Source organism: Hyla sarda, assembly GCF_029499605.1.
Source record: "Hyla sarda isolate aHylSar1 chromosome 1 unlocalized genomic scaffold, aHylSar1.hap1 SUPER_1_unloc_1, whole genome shotgun sequence".
Classification (NCBI taxonomy): Eukaryota; Metazoa; Chordata; class Amphibia; order Anura; family Hylidae; genus Hyla; species Hyla sarda.
In genome coordinates, this window is record NW_026607570.1 from 149,323 (window position 1) to 169,574 (window position 20,252).

Below are 20,252 nucleotides of genomic sequence, written 5' to 3' on the forward strand. Positions count from 1 at the left end.
GCTCCATTTGAACCTGTTGAAGAAGTGGATCTTAAATGGCTTGCCATGAAGCTAATCTTTCTTATTGCCATAACTTCAGCAAAACGAGTAGGAGAACTACAGGCACTGTCTTCTAGGGATCCATTTCTCAAGGTCCTTCCAGAGGGTGTGAGACAGAAGGCAGCACAGAAGGAATAGGCCTGGCCTCTTTTATTCATCCTAGGACCACCCACCTAAAAAAAACTCCACAATAATCAACCAATGGCATGACATCCTACCTTATAACTAGTCATTCAACATACATACAAACTGTGTAAATAACTAGACTCTTTTCTCTGATGCTTAAATCATTTATTGGGAGGGTTATATGTGCTGCCTTCTGTCTCGAAGAAAGAAAAATTACGGTAAGTATACAATTTTAACTTTCTTCCTCGACTCCCGGCAGCACAGAAGGAATTCTCGCTAGCTTAGAGAACAGGGGTGGGGTTATAGATGAAGAGCTGCAGACAGTACCCCAGTGCTAAAGGCTGGATTCTCTGCTTGAAGGTTAAGCCTGTAATGGTTGATGAATGTGGAAGACTATGACCATGAAGCTGCATCACATATATCTGTCAGGGGAACTTGTGCCCTCTCTGCCCAAGAGGTAGCTGTGGCTCTTGTGGAATGTGCTCTAATCTGAAAAGGGGGTTCCTTATCTTCCAACTTGTAACATTCCACAATTACCGATTTGATCCATCTTGACAAGGTATCTTTAGCGGCTTTCTTTCCTTTCCTTACACCGGAGAATTGAATAAAAAGATTCTCATCAATTCTGAAAGACTTCACTCTTTGTAGATAGATTAAGAGAGCAGTTCTGACATCCAGAGGAGAATTTTCAGATGGTAGGAAGGTAGGAAGGAATATTTCTCTATTGATGTTTTGTACCGAAGCTACCTTGGGAATAAATGAAGGTATTGTCCTGAGAAGAACTCCATCCGGAGTAAACTTAGTGTATGGAGGATTCGCTGATAGGGCTTGTAATTCCCCCAGCCTCTTGGCAGATGTGATGGCGACTAAAAAGAGCACCTTAAAGGATAACCACTTCATTTCTGCATCCTGTAATGGCTCAAAGGGAGGAATCGACAGTCTAGACAATACCAGTGATAAGTCCCAAGAAGAAACCGGAGGTTTAACCGTAGGTCTTAATTTTCTCAGCGCTTTGAAAAATCTTGCGATAAGGGGTTGACCCATAAATTTTCCATCAGTATAAGCGTTGATTGCCGTGACATGAACACGGAGAGTATTTGGTTTCAAACCCTTTAGATATCCTTCTTGTAAAAACCGAAGAATAATAGACACAGAATTCTCTGTCAGACCCTTCTGTTCCTTCCAGGAGACAAATTTCCTCCAAAGCTTAGCATACAGTAGGTTAGTGGATGGTCTTCTGGCTGCTAACAAGGTTTCTATAACTTCTTCAGATAAACCTTTCTGTCTGAATTTCTCCCTCTCAAAATCCAGAGAGTCAGATGCAATCTGTCCAGATGTTGATGAAATAGCCCTTTCTGTAACAGAAGATCTTCCTCTAGAGGTAGCTTCCAATATTCTCCCTTCGAGAGACGAAACAATAGAGGAAACCAAGCCCTCCGGGGCCAAAAAGGTGCAATTAACAGGACTGAGGGGCTGTCCAGAATAATCTTGTTCAGTACTCTGCTGATTAACGGAATTGGAGGGAAGAGATAAATGAACCGATCTTTCCAGCTCATGGTGAAAGCATCCAGATGGTCCGGGAGATCTGTGCGATACCTTGAGCAGAACTTCTGTAGTTTTCTGTTGCATCTCGTGGCCATCACGTCCCATTTGGGTAATCCTCATCTGTGGGTTATCTGAGTAAAGTACTTGGGATTTAATTCCCATTCGTTGGGATCTAACCTGTCGGCTCAACCAGTCTGCTTGAGAATTTAGCGTTCCTTTTATATGAAGCGCCATCAGGGAGATGCCCTGTTGTTCTGCCCAGGACATTATCTTGCTGCATTCCTTCTGTAAAGCTGCAGACCTTGTCCCACCTTCCTTCTGGATGTAGTACACTGAGACTAGATTGTCTGATTGGATCAGGACTGAAGAATTCGCAATCTGAGGAGAAAAATGTATTATGGCTAATCTGATCGCTCTTAACTCTCTGAGGTTGGCTAGGAAAAAGAAAAACAAACATAGTTAGTGGTGGGCAAGGTCACCTGTCAGGAAGAAAAGAGGACAGAAAAAAAACACAGTTTGTATGTATGTTGAATGACTAGTTATAAGGTAGGATGTCATGCCATTGGTTGATTATTGTGGAGTTTTTTTTAGGTGGGCGGTCCTAGGATGAATAAAAGAGGCCAGGCCTATTCCTTCTGTGCTGCCGGAAGTCGAGGAAGAAAGTAGTTATATTCTTGTATATAGGAGCAGTATTATAGTAGTTCTATTCTTGTATATAGGAGCAGTATTATAGTAGTTATATTCTTGTATATAGGAGACAGTATTATAGTAGTTATATTCTTGTATATAGGAGCAGTATTATAGTAGTTATATTCTTGTATATAGGAGCAGTATTATAATAGTTATATTCTTGTATATAGGAGCAGTATTATAGTAGTTATCTTCTTGTATATAGGAGCAGTATTATAGTAGTTCTATTCTTGTATATAGGAGCAGTATTATAGTAGTTCTATTCTTGTATATAGGAGGCAGTATTATAGTAGTTATATTCTTGTATATAGGAGGCAGTATTATAGTAGTTATATTCTTGTATATAGGAGGCAGTATTATAGTAGTTATATTCTTGTATATAGGAGCAGTATTATAGTAGTTATATTCTTGTATATAGGAGCAGTATTATAGTAGTTATATTCTTGTATATAGGAGCAGTATTATAGTAGTTATATTCTTGTATATAGGAGCAGTATTATAGTAGTTATATTCTTGTATATAGGAGGCAGTATTATAGTAGTTATATTCTTGTATATAGGGGAAGTATTATAGTAGTTATATTCTTGTATATAGGAGCAGTATTATAATAGTTATATTCTTGTATATAGGAGCAGTATTATAGTAGTTATATTCTTCTATATAGGAGCAGTATTATAGTAGTTATATATAATTCCACGAAGTAGAAGGAAAAAGCAGAAACTGCACTCACCCACTGTCAAAATTCACAAACCGGAGAAAGTTTATTTTCAGATGATATTAGGAGATCCAGCAGGTGTGGGACGTGGAGGAGAGAAGGAGTCTTGCAACTAGTTTCGCGCCAGCCGGCGCTTTCTCTGAGCTGGTGTAAAATAGCCATTTCAAGTGGGAATTGTAATGGATTCAATATCAATAATCATATATATAATTGGGATAAAATGACTATTTCACATCAGCCTTTCTTCCCGTGGAGTCTGACAATCAAGACTGAACTTTTATTATTACCAATATTAATGTTGTAAAGAGATAGTGATGTCTGTACCAGGATCCGTATCCTGGACAACACCTGATAATGTCCGACTAATAAAGTATTTGTGTCAGGTGACCATCTGGAGGAAAAGAGGAGCAAGATTATGATTAACGCTTAGGAGAAAAACAAGTCTATAAAAGTCTATAAAACAAAACCACACGCACGTACACACACGTCACGGATAATGATGGATAATGTGGGTGGTAATTTATGTTAATTCTGGAGGCTATATAACCTGTGAACTCTGCCGTAATAAACACCAGAGAATTGCTTAAAGGGGTATTCCAGGCCAAAACTTTTTTTTAATATATCAACCAGCTCCGGAAAGATAAACAGATTTGTAAATTACTTCTATTAAAAAATCTTAATCCTTCCAATAGTTATTAGCTTCTGAAGTTGAGTTGTTGTTTTCTGTCTAACTGCTCTCTGATGACTCACGTCCCAGGAGCTGTGCAGTTCCTATGGGGATATTCTCCCATCATGCACAGCTCCCGGGACGTGACATCATCAATGAGCAGTTAGACAGAAAACTTCAGAAGCTAATAACTATTGGAAGGATTAAGATTTTTTAATAGAAGTAATTTACAAATCTGTTTAACTTTCCGGAGCCAGTTGATATATATAAAAAAAGGTTTTGCCTGGATAACCCCTTTAACCTGAACAGAGCGTCAGTGTCTGTCACTTCACTCCGATGCATCAAACTTTACTTAGATAATCAATCTGGACGGGAACAGATATGCACTGAGTATCTGAAGAAGTCATTCCACTTCACTGGGACTAAGTTATACAACAGCTGGAGGCACACTACTCCAACTCCCAGTATGCCTTTTGGCTGTCCGTGCATGCTGGGGGTTGTAGTTATGCAACTGCTGGAGGCACACTTTTTCATAGAAAAACTAACTATAACCCCCCCAGCTTGCACAAACTACCAAAGTGCATGCTGGTAGATGTAGTTGTGCTGTCTGCTGCTGTATAACAACATGAGGCGGGGGCAGGGGTCAGCCACAGTGACTGGGAGCGGTCGGCGGGGGGGTATGTGAGAGCAATAGCTGAGCTGCGTGATTGACAGGCAGGGAGCAGCAGTCACGTGTCCCGGCTGCAGCCTGAGATTTTGGACTCATGCCAGGCCAGCATGAGTCTGAAATCAATAAGAGACTAGCGGACGGGACATGTAGGGAGACCCCTAGTGGTGGGTTTTCAAAAATGAAAAGAAACATGGTAATTATAGAAAAAAATTTAATAACATACATTTTGGAACTTGTTAGAAATAGCTTACTTTACAACACATAAAAACTTTTTTTTTCCATTAAATTTTTAATATAAATATTACAAAACAGATTTGGAGAGGCTCTTGTCACTCAAGCGACCATGTGACCTGGGCTGCCCAATTAAGACACCTATACCCAAGGTGACAAAATAAATGAATAAATAAATAGAAATACATTGGGGCTCAAGGTCTTGAACAGTTCTTTCATGTTTAAAACTTGATTTGTGAGAAAAACATTTCCCACATTCTGAACATGAATAGGGTTTTACCCCTGTGTGAGTTTGTTTACAAAGACTTGATTTCTCAGTAAAACATTTCCTACATTCTGCACATGAAAATGCCTTCTCACCTGTGTGAGTTCTTCATGTTTAAGAAGATCAGATTTCACAGTAAAACATATCCCACACTCTGCACATTAAAATGGCTTCTCCTCTGTGTGAGTTTTTTCATGTTTAACAAGTCTTGATTTTCGAGAAAAACATTTCCCACATTCTGAACATGAATATGGTTTCTCCCCTGTGTGAGTTAGTTTATGGTTAACAAGACTTGATTTCTCAGTAAAACATTTCCCACACTCTGCACATGAAAATGGCTTCTCCCCTGTGTGAGTTCTTTGATGTTTAACAAGATGTGATTTCTGAGTAAAACATTTTCTACATTCTGAACATGAAAATGGCTTCTCTCCTGTGTGAGTTATTTGATGTTTAACAAGTTGTGATTGCTGATTAAAACATTTTCCACATTCTGAACATGAAAATGGCTTCTCTCCTGTGTGAGTTCTTTGATGTCTAACAAGTTCTGATTTATAAGTAAAACATTTTCCACACTCTGCACATGAAAATGGCTTCTCCCCTGTGTGAGTTATTTGATGATTAACAAGACTTGATTTGTCAGTAAAAGATTTCCCACACTCTGCACATGAAAATGGCTTCTCTCCTGTGTGAGTTCTTTGATGATTAACAAGTTGCGATTTATTAGTAAAACATTTTCCACATTCTGAACATAAAAATGGCTTCTCCCCTGTGTGAGTTCTTTGATGTGCAACAAGATGTGATTGCTGAGTAAAACATTTTCTACATTCTGAGCATGAAAATAGCTTCTCTCCTGTGTGAGTTCTTTGATGTAGAAGAAGACTTGATTTCTCAGTAAACCATTTTCCACATTCTGAACATGAAAATGGCTTTTCTCCTCTGTGAGTTCCTTGATGTCTAACAAGTTTTGATTTATAAGTAAAACATTTCCCACACTCTAAACATGACAATGGCTTTTCCCCTGTAATAGCTTTTTGATGTCCATCATTCCTTCTATGACCTTTATTTTGCTGAACATCCTGTGATGAGTGAGAAGACAGGACCTGTATATAAGGATGAGATGACAGATCTTGGCTGTGAAGGGCTGAGGGTGTATCTGGGATAATGGAATGTTCTTCATATGTATCTTGTGTGATATCATCATCTGCTTTATAATCTGAAGATATAAGATTCTCCTCTGATCTCCTGCTACAAGAATCTGCAGAGAATAACACATTTATTATTAACCCCTTAACAACCCAGGACATTTAAGCTCTTGTGTTTTCATTTTTTCCTCCTCTCCTCATAGCCATAACTCTTTTATTTTCCCATCTACACTGTATTTTAGAGCTTGTTCTTTCTGGGACCGATCTTATATTTTAATGCACAGTTAATACAATGTAAGTCAGGTCCATATGATCACAGCGATATCTAATTTGCATAGTTTTCGTTACACTTTCCTACTTTTTAAAAACAATTACAACAAAAATAGCTTTTACATTTTTACAACAAAAAATTGGGGGTTAACTTCATGTGTGTATGTATGTGTGTATATATATGTGTGTATGGATGTATATATGTGTGTATGAATGTGTGTGTATATATGTGTGTGTGTGTGTATGTATGTATATATGTGTGTGTATGTATGTATATATGTGTGTGTATGTATGTGTGTGTATATATGTGTATATGGATGTGTATATATGTGTGTATGAATGTGTGTGTATATATGTGTGTGTGTGTGTGTATGTATGTATATATGTGTGTGTATATATGTGTGTATGGATGTGTATATATGTGTGTGTATATATGTGTGTATGGATGTGTATATATGTGTGTGTATGTATGTATATATGTGTGTGTATGTATGTGTGTGTATATATGTGTATATGGATGTATATATGTGTGTATGAATGTGTGTGTATATATGTATGTGTGTGTGTATGTATGTATATATGTGTGTGTATATATATGTGTGTATGGATGTGTATATATGTGTGTGTATATATGTGTGTATGGATGTGTATATATGTGTGTGTATGTATATATGTGTGTATGTATATAGGTGTGTATGTATGTATATATATGTATATGTGTGTATGTATATATATGTATATATGTATATGTGTGTATGTATGTATATATGTGTGTATATATGTATGTGTGTGTATGTATATATGTATGTGTGTGTATATATGTGTGTGTGTGTATGTATATATATGTGTGTGTATATATGTATGTGTGTATGTATATATATGTGTGTGTATATATGTATGTGTGTATGTATATATATGTGTGTGTGTATATATATGTAGGTATGTATATATGTGTATGTATATATAGATGTGTGTATGTATGTATTTATGTGTATATATATATATATATATATATATATGTGTGTACATACATGTGTATGTATGTATTTATGTATGTTTGTTTATATGTGTATGTATGTGTGTATATATGTAGGTATGTATATGTGTATGTATATATGTGTGTGTATTTATATATGTGCATGTATATATATATATGTATGTGTGTGTATATATGTAGGTATGTATATGTGTGTGTGTATATGTATATGTGTATGTATATATGTGTGTATGTATATATGTATGTATATATGTGTATGTATATGTATGTGTGTATATATGTAGGTATGTATATGTGTATGTGTGTATTTATATATGTAGGTATGTATATATGTGTATGTATGTATATATGTATGTATATATGTGTGTATGTATATATGTATGTATGTGTATGTATATATGTGTGTATGTATATATGTGTATGTATGTATGTGTATGTATATATGTGTATGTATATATGTGTGTATATATGTGTATGTATGTATGTGTATGTATATATGTGTGTATGTATGTGTGTGTGTATATATGTGTATATATATGTATATGTGTGTGTATATATATGTGTGTATGTATATATGCATGTGTGTATTTATATGTGTATGTATACGTGTGTGTGTATATATATATGTGTATGTATATATGTATGTGTGTATTTATATATTTAGGTATATATATATATATGTGTGTGTGTGTATATATATATATATGTAGGTATGTATATATGTGTATGTATATATAGATGTATGTATGTGTGTGTGTGTATGTATATATGTAGGTATGTATATATGTGTATGTATATGTGTGTGTATTTATATATGTAGGTATGTATATATATATATATATATAGATGTGTGTATGTATGTATATATATATATATATGTATGTGTGTGTGTGTATGTATGTATGTATGTGTATGTATGTATGTGTATGTATGTATGTATGTGTATGTATGTATATATGTGTGTATGTATATATGTGTGTATGTATGTATATATGTAGGTATGTATATATGTATGTATATATATATGTGTATGTATGTATATATGTGTATTTATATATGTAGGTATGTATATATATATATATATATATATATATATATATATATATATATATATATATATATGTGTATGTATATATGTATATATGTATGTATGTGTGAATGTTTCAGCATCACTTCCAAATGGTTGGAGATATTTGAATGAAACTTAGTCACATGTTACTTTTATGTCAAATAAAAATATATGATATCTAAATTAACCCTTACCTACCCTCCTATGTGAAGGATGGGGTTTTTGTCATAAGTCCCATGCAAGTCTATAGGACTTATGTTACCCTACTACAAGCTCTGCATCTCCTGGTTAGGGCGTCAGTCTGGCCACACCCCTCCCACATGCCACGCCTCATCTCACAAAGCCACACCCCATTTATTTTTCTACGCTTTTTGTGAATCGGTCTGGCTTGCAAGCCATGCCCACTTCCACAAAACCACGCCTCCTATTTTTGGCCTACAATCTCTTCATCATAACTCAGCCCCACCTAAGAGATATGAGGATGAGATATAAGATCGGGATATGAGTGAGGATGGAATATAAGGGCTGGATATAAGGTCAGGATATGAGGATGAGATATAAGATCGGGATATCAGTGAGGATGGGATATAAGGGCTGGATATAAGGTCAGGATATGAGGATGAGATATGAGGACGGGATATAAGCTCAGGATGAGAAATAAGATCGGGATATCAGTGAGGATGGGATATAAGGGCTGGATATAAGGTCAGAATATGAGGACGGGATATGAGGACGGGATATGAGGACGGGATATGAGGACGGGATATGAGGACGGGATATGAGGACGGGATATGAGGACGGGATATGAGGACGGGATATGAGGTCAGGATATGAGGTCAGGATATGAGGTCAGGATATGAGGTGGGGATATCAGTGAGGATGGGATATAAGGGCAGGATATGAGGATGAGATATAAGAACGGGATATCAGTGAGGATGGGATATAAGGGCTGGATATAAGGGCAGGATATGAGGACGGGATATGAGGACTGGATATAAGGTCAGGATATGAGGATGGGATATGAGGACTGGATATAAGGTCAGGATATGAGGACGGGATATGAGGACGGGATATGAGGACGGGATATGAGGACGGGATATGAGGACGGGATATGAGGACGGGATATGAGGACGGGATATGAGGACGGGATATGAGGACGGGATATGAGGTCAGGATATCAGTGAGGATGGGATATAAGGGCTGGATATGAGGATGAGATATAAGATCGGGATATCAGTGAGGATGGGATATAAGGGCTGGATATAAGGGCAGGATATGAGGACGGGATATGAGGACTGGATATAAGGTCAGGATATGAGGATGGGATATGAGGACTGGATATAAGGTCAGGATATGAGGACGGGATATGAGGACTGGATATAAGGTCAGCATATGAGGTCGGGATATCAGTGACGATGGGATATAAGGGCTGGATATAAGATCAGGATATGAGAACGGGATATGAGGTCGTTATATGAGGACTGGATATAAGGTCAGGATATGAGGACGGGATATGAGGACTGGATATAAGGTCAGGATATGAGGACGGGATATGAGGACGGGATAGGTGGACGGGATATCAGTGAGGATGGGATATAAGGGCTGGATATAAGGTCAGGATATGAGAACGGGATATGAGGATGGGATATAAGGGCTGGATATAAGGTCAGGATATGAGAACGGGATATGAGGTCGGGATATGAGGACTGGATATAAGGTCAGGATATGAGGACGGGATATGAGGACTGGATATTAGGTCAGGATATGAGGACGGGATATGAGGACGGGATATCAGTGAGGATGGGATATAAGGGCTGGATATAAGGTCAGGATATGAGGACGGGATATGAGGATGGGATATGAGGACTGGATATAAGGTCAGGATATGAGGACGGGATATGAGGTCGGGATATCAGTGAGGATGGGATATAAGGGCTGGATATGAGGACGGGATGAGGTCAGGATATGAGTGTTGACGGGATATGAGGACTGGATATAAGGTCAGGATATGAGGACGGGATGAGGTCAGGATACGAGTGAAGATGGGATATGAGGACTGGATATAAGGTCAGGATATGAGGACGGGATGAGGTCAGGATATGAGTGAGGATGGGATATGAGGACTGGATATAAGGGCTGGATATGAGGACGGGATGAGGTCAGGATATGAGTGAGGACGGGATATGAGGACTGGATATAAGGTCAGGATATGAGGACGGGATGAGGTCAGGATATGAGTGAGGATGGGATATGAGGACTGGATATAAGGTCAGGATATGAGGACGGGATGAGGTCAGGTTATGAGTGAGGATGGGATATGAGGACTGGATATAAGGTTAGGATATGAGGACGGGATGAGGTCAGGATATGAGTGAGGATGGGATATGAGGACTGGATATAAGGATGGGATATGAGGACTGGATATAAGGTCAGGATATGAGGACGGGATATGAGGTCGGGATATCAGTGAGGATGGGATATAAGGGCTGGATATGAGGACGGGATGAGGTCAGGATATGAGTGAGGACGGGATATGAGGACTGGATATAAGGTCAGGATATGAGGACGGGATGAGGTCAGGATATGAGTGAAGATGGGATATGAGGACTGGATATAAGGTCAGGATATGAGGACGGGATGAGGTCAGGATATGAGTGAGGATGGGATATGAGGACTGGATATAAGGGCTGGATATGAGGACGGGATGAGGTCAGGATATGAGTGAGGACGGGATATGAGGACGGGATATGAGGACGGGATATGAGGACGGGATATGAGGTCAGGATATGAGGTCAGGATATGAGGTGGGGATATCAGTGAGGATGGGATATAAGGGCAGGATATGAGGATGAGATATAAGAACGGGATATCAGTGAGGATGGGATATAAGGGCAGGATATGAGGACGGGATATGAGGACTGGATATAAGGTCAGGATATGAGGATGGGATATGAGGACTGGATATAAGGTCAGGATATGAGGACGGGATATGAGGACGGGATATGAGGACGGGATATGAGGACGGGATATGAGGACGGGATATGAGGACGGGATATGAGGACGGGATATGAGGACGGGATATGAGGTCAGGATATCAGTGAGGATGGGATATAAGGGCTGGATATGAGGATGAGATATAAGATCGGGATATCAGTGAGGATGGGATATAAGGGCTGGATATAAGGGCAGGATATGAGGACGGGATATGAGGACTGGATATAAGGTCAGGATATGAGGATGGGATATGAGGACTGGATATAAGGTCAGGATATGAGGACGGGATATGAGGACTGGATATAAGGTCAGCATATGAGGTCGGGATATCAGTGACGATGGGATATAAGGGCTGGATATAAGATCAGGATATGAGAACGGGATATGAGGTCGTTATATGAGGACTGGATATAAGGTCAGGATATGAGGACGGGATATGAGGACTGGATATAAGGTCAGGATATGAGGACGGGATAGGAGGACGGGATAGGAGGACGGGATATCAGTGAGGATGGGATATAAGGGCTGGATATAAGGTCAGGATATGAGAACGGGATATGAGGATGGGATATAAGGGCTGGATATAAGGTCAGGATATGAGAACGGGATATGAGGTCGGGATATGAGGACTGGATATAAGGTCAGGATATGAGGACGGGATATGAGGACTGGATATTAGGTCAGGATATGAGGACGGGATATGAGGACGGGATATCAGTGAGGATGGGATATAAGGGCTGGATATAAGGTCAGGATATGAGGACGGGATATGAGGATGGGATATGAGGACTGGATATAAGGTCAGGATATGAGGACGGGATATGAGGTCGGGATATCAGTGAGGATGGGATATAAGGGCTGGATATGAGGACGGGATGAGGTCAGGATATGAGTGTTGACGGGATATGAGGACTGGATATAAGGTCAGGATATGAGGACGGGATGAGGTCAGGATATGAGTGAAGATGGGATATGAGGACTGGATATAAGGTCAGGATATGAGGACGGGATGAGGTCAGGATATGAGTGAGGATGGGATATGAGGACTGGATATAAGGGCTGGATATGAGGACGGGATGAGGTCAGGATATGAGTGAGGACGGGATATGAGGACTGGATATAAGGTCAGGATATGAGGACGGGATGAGGTCAGGATATGAGTGAGGATGGGATATGAGGACTGGATATAAGGTCAGGATATGAGGACGGGATGAGGTCAGGATATGAGTGAGGATGGGATATGAGGACTGGATATAAGGTTAGGATATGAGGACGGGATGAGGTCAGGATATGAGTGAGGATGGGATATGAGGACTGGATATAAGGATGGGATATGAGGACTGGATATAAGGTCAGGATATGAGGACGGGATATGAGGTCGGGATATCAGTGAGGATGGGATATAAGGGCTGGATATGAGGACGGGATGAGGTCAGGATATGAGTGAGGACGGGATATGAGGACTGGATATAAGGTCAGGATATGAGGACGGGATGAGGTCAGGATATGAGTGAAGATGGGATATGAGGACTGGATATAAGGTCAGGATATGAGGACGGGATGAGGTCAGGATATGAGTGAGGATGGGATATGAGGACTGGATATAAGGGCTGGATATGAGGACGGGATGAGGTCAGGATATGAGTGAGGACGGGATATGAGGACTGGATATAAGGTCAGGATATGAGGACGGGATGAGGTCAGGATATGAGTGAGGATGGGATATAAGGGCTGGATATAAGGGCAGGATATGAGGAGGGGATATGAGGACTGGATATAAGGTCAGGATATGAGGACGGGATGAGGTCAGGATATGAGTGAGAATGGGATATGAGGACTGGATATAAGGTTAGGATATGAGTGAGGATGGGATATGAGGACTGGATATAAGGTCAGGATAGGAGGACGGGATATGAGGTCAGGATATGAGGACTGGATATAAGGTCAGGATATGAGGACGGGATGAGGACAGGATATGAGGAAGGGATATGAGGACTGGATATAAGGTCAAGATAAGATATGAGGACGGGTTGAGGACAGGATATGAGGAAGGGATATGAGGACTGGATATAAGGTCAAGATATGAGGTCGAGATATGAGGACGGGATATGAGGAAGGGATATGAGTACAGGATATAAGGTCAAGATATGAGGTCGAGATATGAGGACAGGATATGAGGACAGGATATGAGATCGGGATATAAGGTCACGATATGAGGTGTGTGATCATCGTGATTCTGCTACTGGGACCCCCTGATCTCCGTGCAGCAACCGGCATTCTGAAAGTTTTTTTCAGAATGCTTGGTTTAGGCGTGGTTGTGACGTCACACCACGCCCCCTCATGATGTCACCTCACGCCCCCTCCTATAGACATGAATGGAGGCTGCGTGACGTGACATTGCAAGGGGGCTTGGTGTGATGTCACATCTCCGGACGCCCAAATCCAGCGTTCTAAACATACTGTAGAATGCAGAGTGCTGCTCGGAGATTGCAGGGGTCCCAGCGGCGGGAGCCCCTCGATCAGACATCTTATCCCCCCGCGATCACACATCTTATCCCCCGCGATCACACATCTTATCCCCCCGCGATCACACATCTTATCCCCCGCGATCACACATCTTATCCCCCCGCGATCACACATCTTATCCCCCGCGATCACACATCTTATCCCCCCGCGATCACACATCTTATCCCCCGCGATCACACATCTTATCCCCACGCGATCACACATCTTATCCCCACGCGATCACACATCTTATCCCCCCGCGATCACACATCTTATCCCCCGCGATCACACATCTTATCCCCCGCGATCACACATCTTATCCCCCCCGTGATCACACATCTTATCCCCCGCGATCACACATCTTATCCCCCGCGATCACACATCTTATCCCCCGCGATCACACATCTTATCCCCCCCGTGATCACACATCTTATCCCCCCGCGATCACACATCTTATCCCCCCGTGATCACACATCTTATCCCCCGCGATCACACATCTTATCCCCCGCGATCACACATCTTATCCCCCCCGTGATCACACATCTTATCCCCCCGCGATCACACATCTTATCCCCCGTGGTCACACATCTTATCCCCCGTGGTCACACATCTTATCCCCCGTGGTCACACATCTTATCCCCCCCGTGATCACACATCTTATCCCCCCGCGATCACACATCTTATCCCCCGCGATCACACATCTTATCCCCCGTGGTCACACATCTTATCTCCCGTGGTCACACATCTTATCCCCCCCGTGATCACACATCTTATCCCCCCGCGATCACACATCTTATCCCCCGTGGTCACACATCTTATCCCCCGTGGTCACACATCTTATCCCCCCGCGATCACACATCTTATCCCCCGTGGTCACACATCTTATCTCCCGTGGTCACACATCTTATCCCCCCGCAATCACACATCTTATCCCCCCTGTGATCACACATCTTATCCCCCCTGTGATCACACATCTTATCCCATATCCTTTACATAGGGGATAAGATGTCTGTGGGCGGAGTAACACTTTAACCCCTTAAGGACAAAGGACACGATGCTGCTTCTTGGTCACATCTCATTCCCAAAAAAGTGACTAAAAAGTCATATATACACAAAAGTGGTACTAAAAATATACAGTTCATAGCGCAAAAGAATTATACCTCATACAGCCCATATACGGAAAAATGAGAAAGTTATAGGTGGTCAAAATAGGGCGACTTAAAAAAAAAAAAGTTTGAGATTTTTTTTTAAGCAGTACAATAAGTCCAATAAGTAAATATTCATGGGGATCACTGTAATCATATTGTCCCATAAAATAGCGCGAGAACAAAACCTTCCTAAATCTGCAAAATTGAGGTTTTCTTTTAAGTTTCCTCCCACAAATAATCATTTTTGGGGTTTGCCGCACGTTTTATGGTAAAATGACGGATGTCATTACAAAGTACAATTGGTCGCGCAAAAAACAAGTCTCATACGGTCTGTGGATGGAAATATAAAAGAGTTATGGATTTTAGAAGGCGAGGAGGAAAAAAGGAAAATGCAAAAATAAAATTGTCTGTGTCCTTAAGAGGTTAAACTTGAGCAGGTAACGCCTCCTGAGCCACCACGGATAGGGTAGGACACTAGACTTGGGCAGAGGGACCCCCCACACTACCCCCCAGAAAAGGAAGAAAGGAAGGAGAAAGACAGAAGAGGAAAGGGTTAAAAGGAGGAGCCAAGAGTGCGGAGGACAGAAAAGAGGTGAAAGCCGAGAGAGAACCACATCGGCCCCCCCATATCTTATGGAACTTATCAGGGCACTTTCTTATTCAAGGTGAGTGTATTTTACATAAATATTCCCAAAATGTAACCTATATTCACAATTTTTGTTGTTTTCTAAAGATTTGAAGTCTTCAGACTTGTTCACATGTTTCTATGTTTACATGTGTTTTTCGGCAATTTGCACAACTATGGGAATAGCATGATTTTTTAAGCAATTTTGGAAAATCAAAAACAGCCTTACGGGAGCTGTATAGCTACTATATATATCCTGATCCCACAGAGATAGCGGCAGTATAAAGATAGAGCTGGAGGGGAGGAGTATAACTACTATATATCCTGATCCCACAGAGATAGCGGTAGCAGTATATAGATAGAGCTGGAGGGGAGGAGTATAACTACTACATATCCTGATCCCAGATATAGCAGCAGTATACATTTAGAGCTGGGATAGGAAGTGTATAACTACTATATATCCTGATCCCATAGAGATAGCAGCAGTATACAGATAGAGCTGGAGGGGAGGTGTATAACTACTATATATCCTTATCCCATAGAGATAGCAGAAGCAGTATACAGATAGAGCTGGAGGGGAGGTGTATAACTACTATATATCCTGATCCCACAGAGGCAGCAGCAGCAGTTTACAGATAGAGATGGAGGGGAGGTGTATAACTCTATATATACTGATCCCATAGAGATAGCAGCAGTATACAGATAGAGCTGGAGGGGAGGTGTATAACTACTATATATCCTGATCCTATAGAGATAGCAGCAGTATACAGATAGAGCTGGAGGGGAGGTGTATAACTACTATATATACTGATCCCATAGAGATAGCAGCAGTATATAGATAGAGCTGGAGGGGAGGTGTATAACTCTATATATACTGATCCCATAGAGATAGCAGCAGTATACAGATAGAGCTTAAAGGGGAGGTTTCTGGGAGCTGCCAGGATCATCTGATATGTGATAAGATTATATAATCACATAATAATAATTATAATTTTATTTATATAGCGCCAACAGATTCCGCAGCACTTTATAATTTTGGGGTACAAATAAAGACAAGGCAGAAGGCATAAAGGGCTTTATTGATACAATGGTGCGGCCATATTTCATTAATAATCAGGTGACATACAGGAGAGTGAACCGGTCACCAGATAATCTCTAAAGGTCTAAAGTGCAGAGAGAAGAGGGGGAGACGGTCTAATATGAAGCTTCTGATGTCTCCAAGACACAGAGGTCTCAAAAAGGAGAAAAGTGGTAGCAATGGAGGCAACGAGGGAACGTTATAGGCTTGAAGAGAAGTGTCTGAAGGTCACGTTTAAAACTGTGGATTTTGTGGATTTTTGAAGGTGAGGAGGAAAAAACAAAAAAGGAAAAATAAAATTGGCCTGGTCCTTAAGGGGTTAAAGACAAAACACATGCTCCCAATCATTAAGGGCCACACTTTGAGACCACCGATCTAAAACATAATCCTGTCCGGCTGCAGCATCATCTCTGTCCCAGCTGAAGCACAGACCTGGCAGGACTAGTACTCCTCTGTGCTCACTCCTGTCCTATCAGACTGCAGCATGAAAGCAGAGAGGAGGGGGTTACAGAGCAGACTGCAGTGATTGGATAAAGAGACCCAGAACAGCAGACCCAGGGAGGAAGTGAATGAATGGTGAGTGAGGGCGGGCTCAGTGCTTGCCTCAGACACTCCCTTTTCTGAACAGTGGATGCCCGAATAAGTGAGCAGCAGAACAGAGGGATTTGTGAGCCAAATACAGAAGACAAATAAAACAGATCTGTATAGTATCTGGATGACCTAGTGAGTAACATATATGAACATTATTTTTTTCTGTGATTACTGCAGCTGGTGACCGAGTAGAATCTGTGACTCATCTGTGACTCACCTGGGTGGTTACCTGTAGAAATGTCCTCCTTGTACTGCTCATCACCGCTCACATCTGTCTCTTCTTTCTTTATGGCTGTAGCATTAAGACATATCAGATCTCTCCCTGTAAAAATGTCCTCCTTATACTGCTCATCACCGCTCACTTCTGTCTCTTCTTCTTCTTTCTTTATGTTTGTAGCATTAATAGATATCAGATCTCTCCCTGTAGAAATGTCCTCCTTATACTGCTCATCACTGCTTACATCTGTCTCTTCTTCTTCCTTTATGTCTGTAGCATTAATATAGATCAGATTTTTTTCTGTAGAAATGTCCTCCTTATACTGCTCATCACCGCTCACATCTGTCTCTTGTTCTTCCTTTATGTCTGTAGCATTAATATAGATCAGATCTTTCTCTATAGAAATGCCCCCCTTATACTGCTCATCACTGCTCACATCTGTCTCTTCTTCTTCTTCCTTTATGTCTGTAGCATTAATATGTATGAGATCTTTCTCTGTAGTATTATCCTCCATATTCTGTTCATCAAGAGGACGGGGACACCTCTCTGGTGCTGTTCTCTTACTGGATCCGACTGTAGGGAACACATACAGAGACTGAATTCATTCTTTACATACAAATAATGAGAGGACGTGTGTATATAGTCATGTCTATTACCTGGTGATGTGAGGGGCTGCTGATCCTCCATCATGACCTGATCCTTGTACTGATCCTTGTGTCCTTCTACATACTCCCACTCCTCCATGGAGAAATAGACCGCCACGTCCTGACACCTTATAGGAACCTGTATTGTGAATAAACATTTAATTCTATACAATTCCAGGATGTTATATGGAGACATTTGAGGGGATATTCCTGCACATGATTTATCTTCTTGCTCTCGGATGATGAGGTGAATACTTGTCGGGGCAGATCCTCTATATTATGGTCACATGTCCCGAACTGACCGCAAGTCTGATGGTCCAGCTGTCAGTTCAGGTCATTATACCCAAAGCGCCCGTCCCATGGAGTGTAAGGAGTTAAGTGATATTTCATAGTATCACTGCTCCCCTCCCCCGGGACTATATAGATGGCTGCTTACTGTCTGGCCCCTAAGGATAGAATTGGCAGTGCTGTGCGCCACTTAACCCTAGATAGACTGGTTGTTCTTATGCCAGCGAGTAGAAGGGACAATAAGCAGCTATCTGTATAGTGTGTGGCCCCAAAAAAGTTAAGTGTCAATGCATCACTCCCATTTAACTCCTTCATGGCTGACTGGGCAGGAGGTATATAATGTATAGCCATGGGCCCAGCTCCAGAGCAGGAGACACATCAAATCTGACATATCTTCTGCTCTTGTGCAGGAAACCCCTTTCAGAGCAGGGACACCTGTCATTAAAGTGATAAGATTTGGAGGGGAGGGAGGCCGCTGCCAGTCTATGAAGCACAGTCAGGAGTTCAGCACGATTCATAGTCCCTAGGTCCTACCTGCTATCAGCATCTGGGACTCATTGCTAATGCCGGACATCACCACTGCCAAAAATCTATTTCCGGTAGCTCAGTGGAGCTGATAAGGACCCCCACAGTGAAATAGCGGGGTCCTGGTCAGCTGAGAGAGCGGGTGGAGGTCCCTAACCTCGCTCCACGCTGTCTGAACGACGCTCCAATCCTGCAAGCAGCCTCAGCATCACAGCATTGATCAGTGTATGTAATCTATAGATTCCATGTAATAGTCTACTACAGGGACTAAAAAACTGGGAATAAGGTAAAAAGAACATTAACTTAATGTGAATAAGCCCCTCCCCTAATAAACGATTGAATCTTCCCCATTTACCAATAATTTTTTAAAATAAAATAATGTAAACAAAAATAATTCTAAACATATGTGTAACCGCACGGTCAATGGCGTAAACGTAAAAAAATACAACTTCATGGTCCAAAAGAAATGTCTTAAAAAGCGATAAAAAAGTCTCCTCAAAACTAAAGTGTTTCCGATAAAAATTACAGATCACGGCGCAAAAAATGACTTTCATACATCCCCGTATACGGAATAATAAGAGAGTTATAGGGGTGAAGGTAGGGAAATCTGATGCATAATAATTTATGTACAAAAAGTTAGAATTGTTTTATATTTTAAAAGTGTTAAAAAAATACCTATATAAATCATTTATCATTGTAATCGTTTGGACCTACAGAATAAAGAGAATTATTACTGTAATGTGCACTGCGTCCACACAGAAGAACCCAAATGTAAAAAAATAGCTTTATTTTCTATTCCCCACCCCCCCAAATAAAAATTTGTGTCCCTTGTTGTAGATTTTGCAGTAAAATGAGTGATGTCATTACAAAGTACAAACCGGTGGTGAAAAAAAACAATAACAAGAACAAGAAGCCTCATATGGGTTTGTAAAGAGGAAATTGCAATCATTATGGCTATTAGAAGGCGAGGAGGAAAACATTAAAAAGATAAATCACTGTGTCCTTAAGGGGTTAAAACTCAAAACTGCTGGGTCCAGAAGGGGTTAATAGTACAAAAAAACATCTAACAGCAACATGTGACCTCACACATACCTCCACCTGCAGACTGTACATGAGCCGTGTGCTTACAGGACCTGCGATGATGTCACCGTCATGTGATCAGTCACATGGAGGAGTCACATGATCAGGGGCTGCTGCTCTAGGCTCATCTG

At 41.0% G+C, this 20,252-nt stretch overlaps 1 protein-coding gene across 1 annotated transcript in view; it reads right to left on the bottom strand.

Annotated features, from left to right (window-relative positions):
* Positions 1–558: 558 nt before the first annotated feature.
* Positions 559–20,252, bottom strand: part of LOC130297916 (uncharacterized) — a 203,106-nt gene continuing 183,412 nt past the window's right edge. Inside the window, 3 exon segments of the mRNA XM_056550764.1 lie at positions 559–2,088; positions 4,763–5,058; positions 5,061–5,966. Of these exon segments, the coding sequence (XP_056406739.1) occupies positions 559–2,088; positions 4,763–5,058; positions 5,061–5,966 (2,732 nt within the window).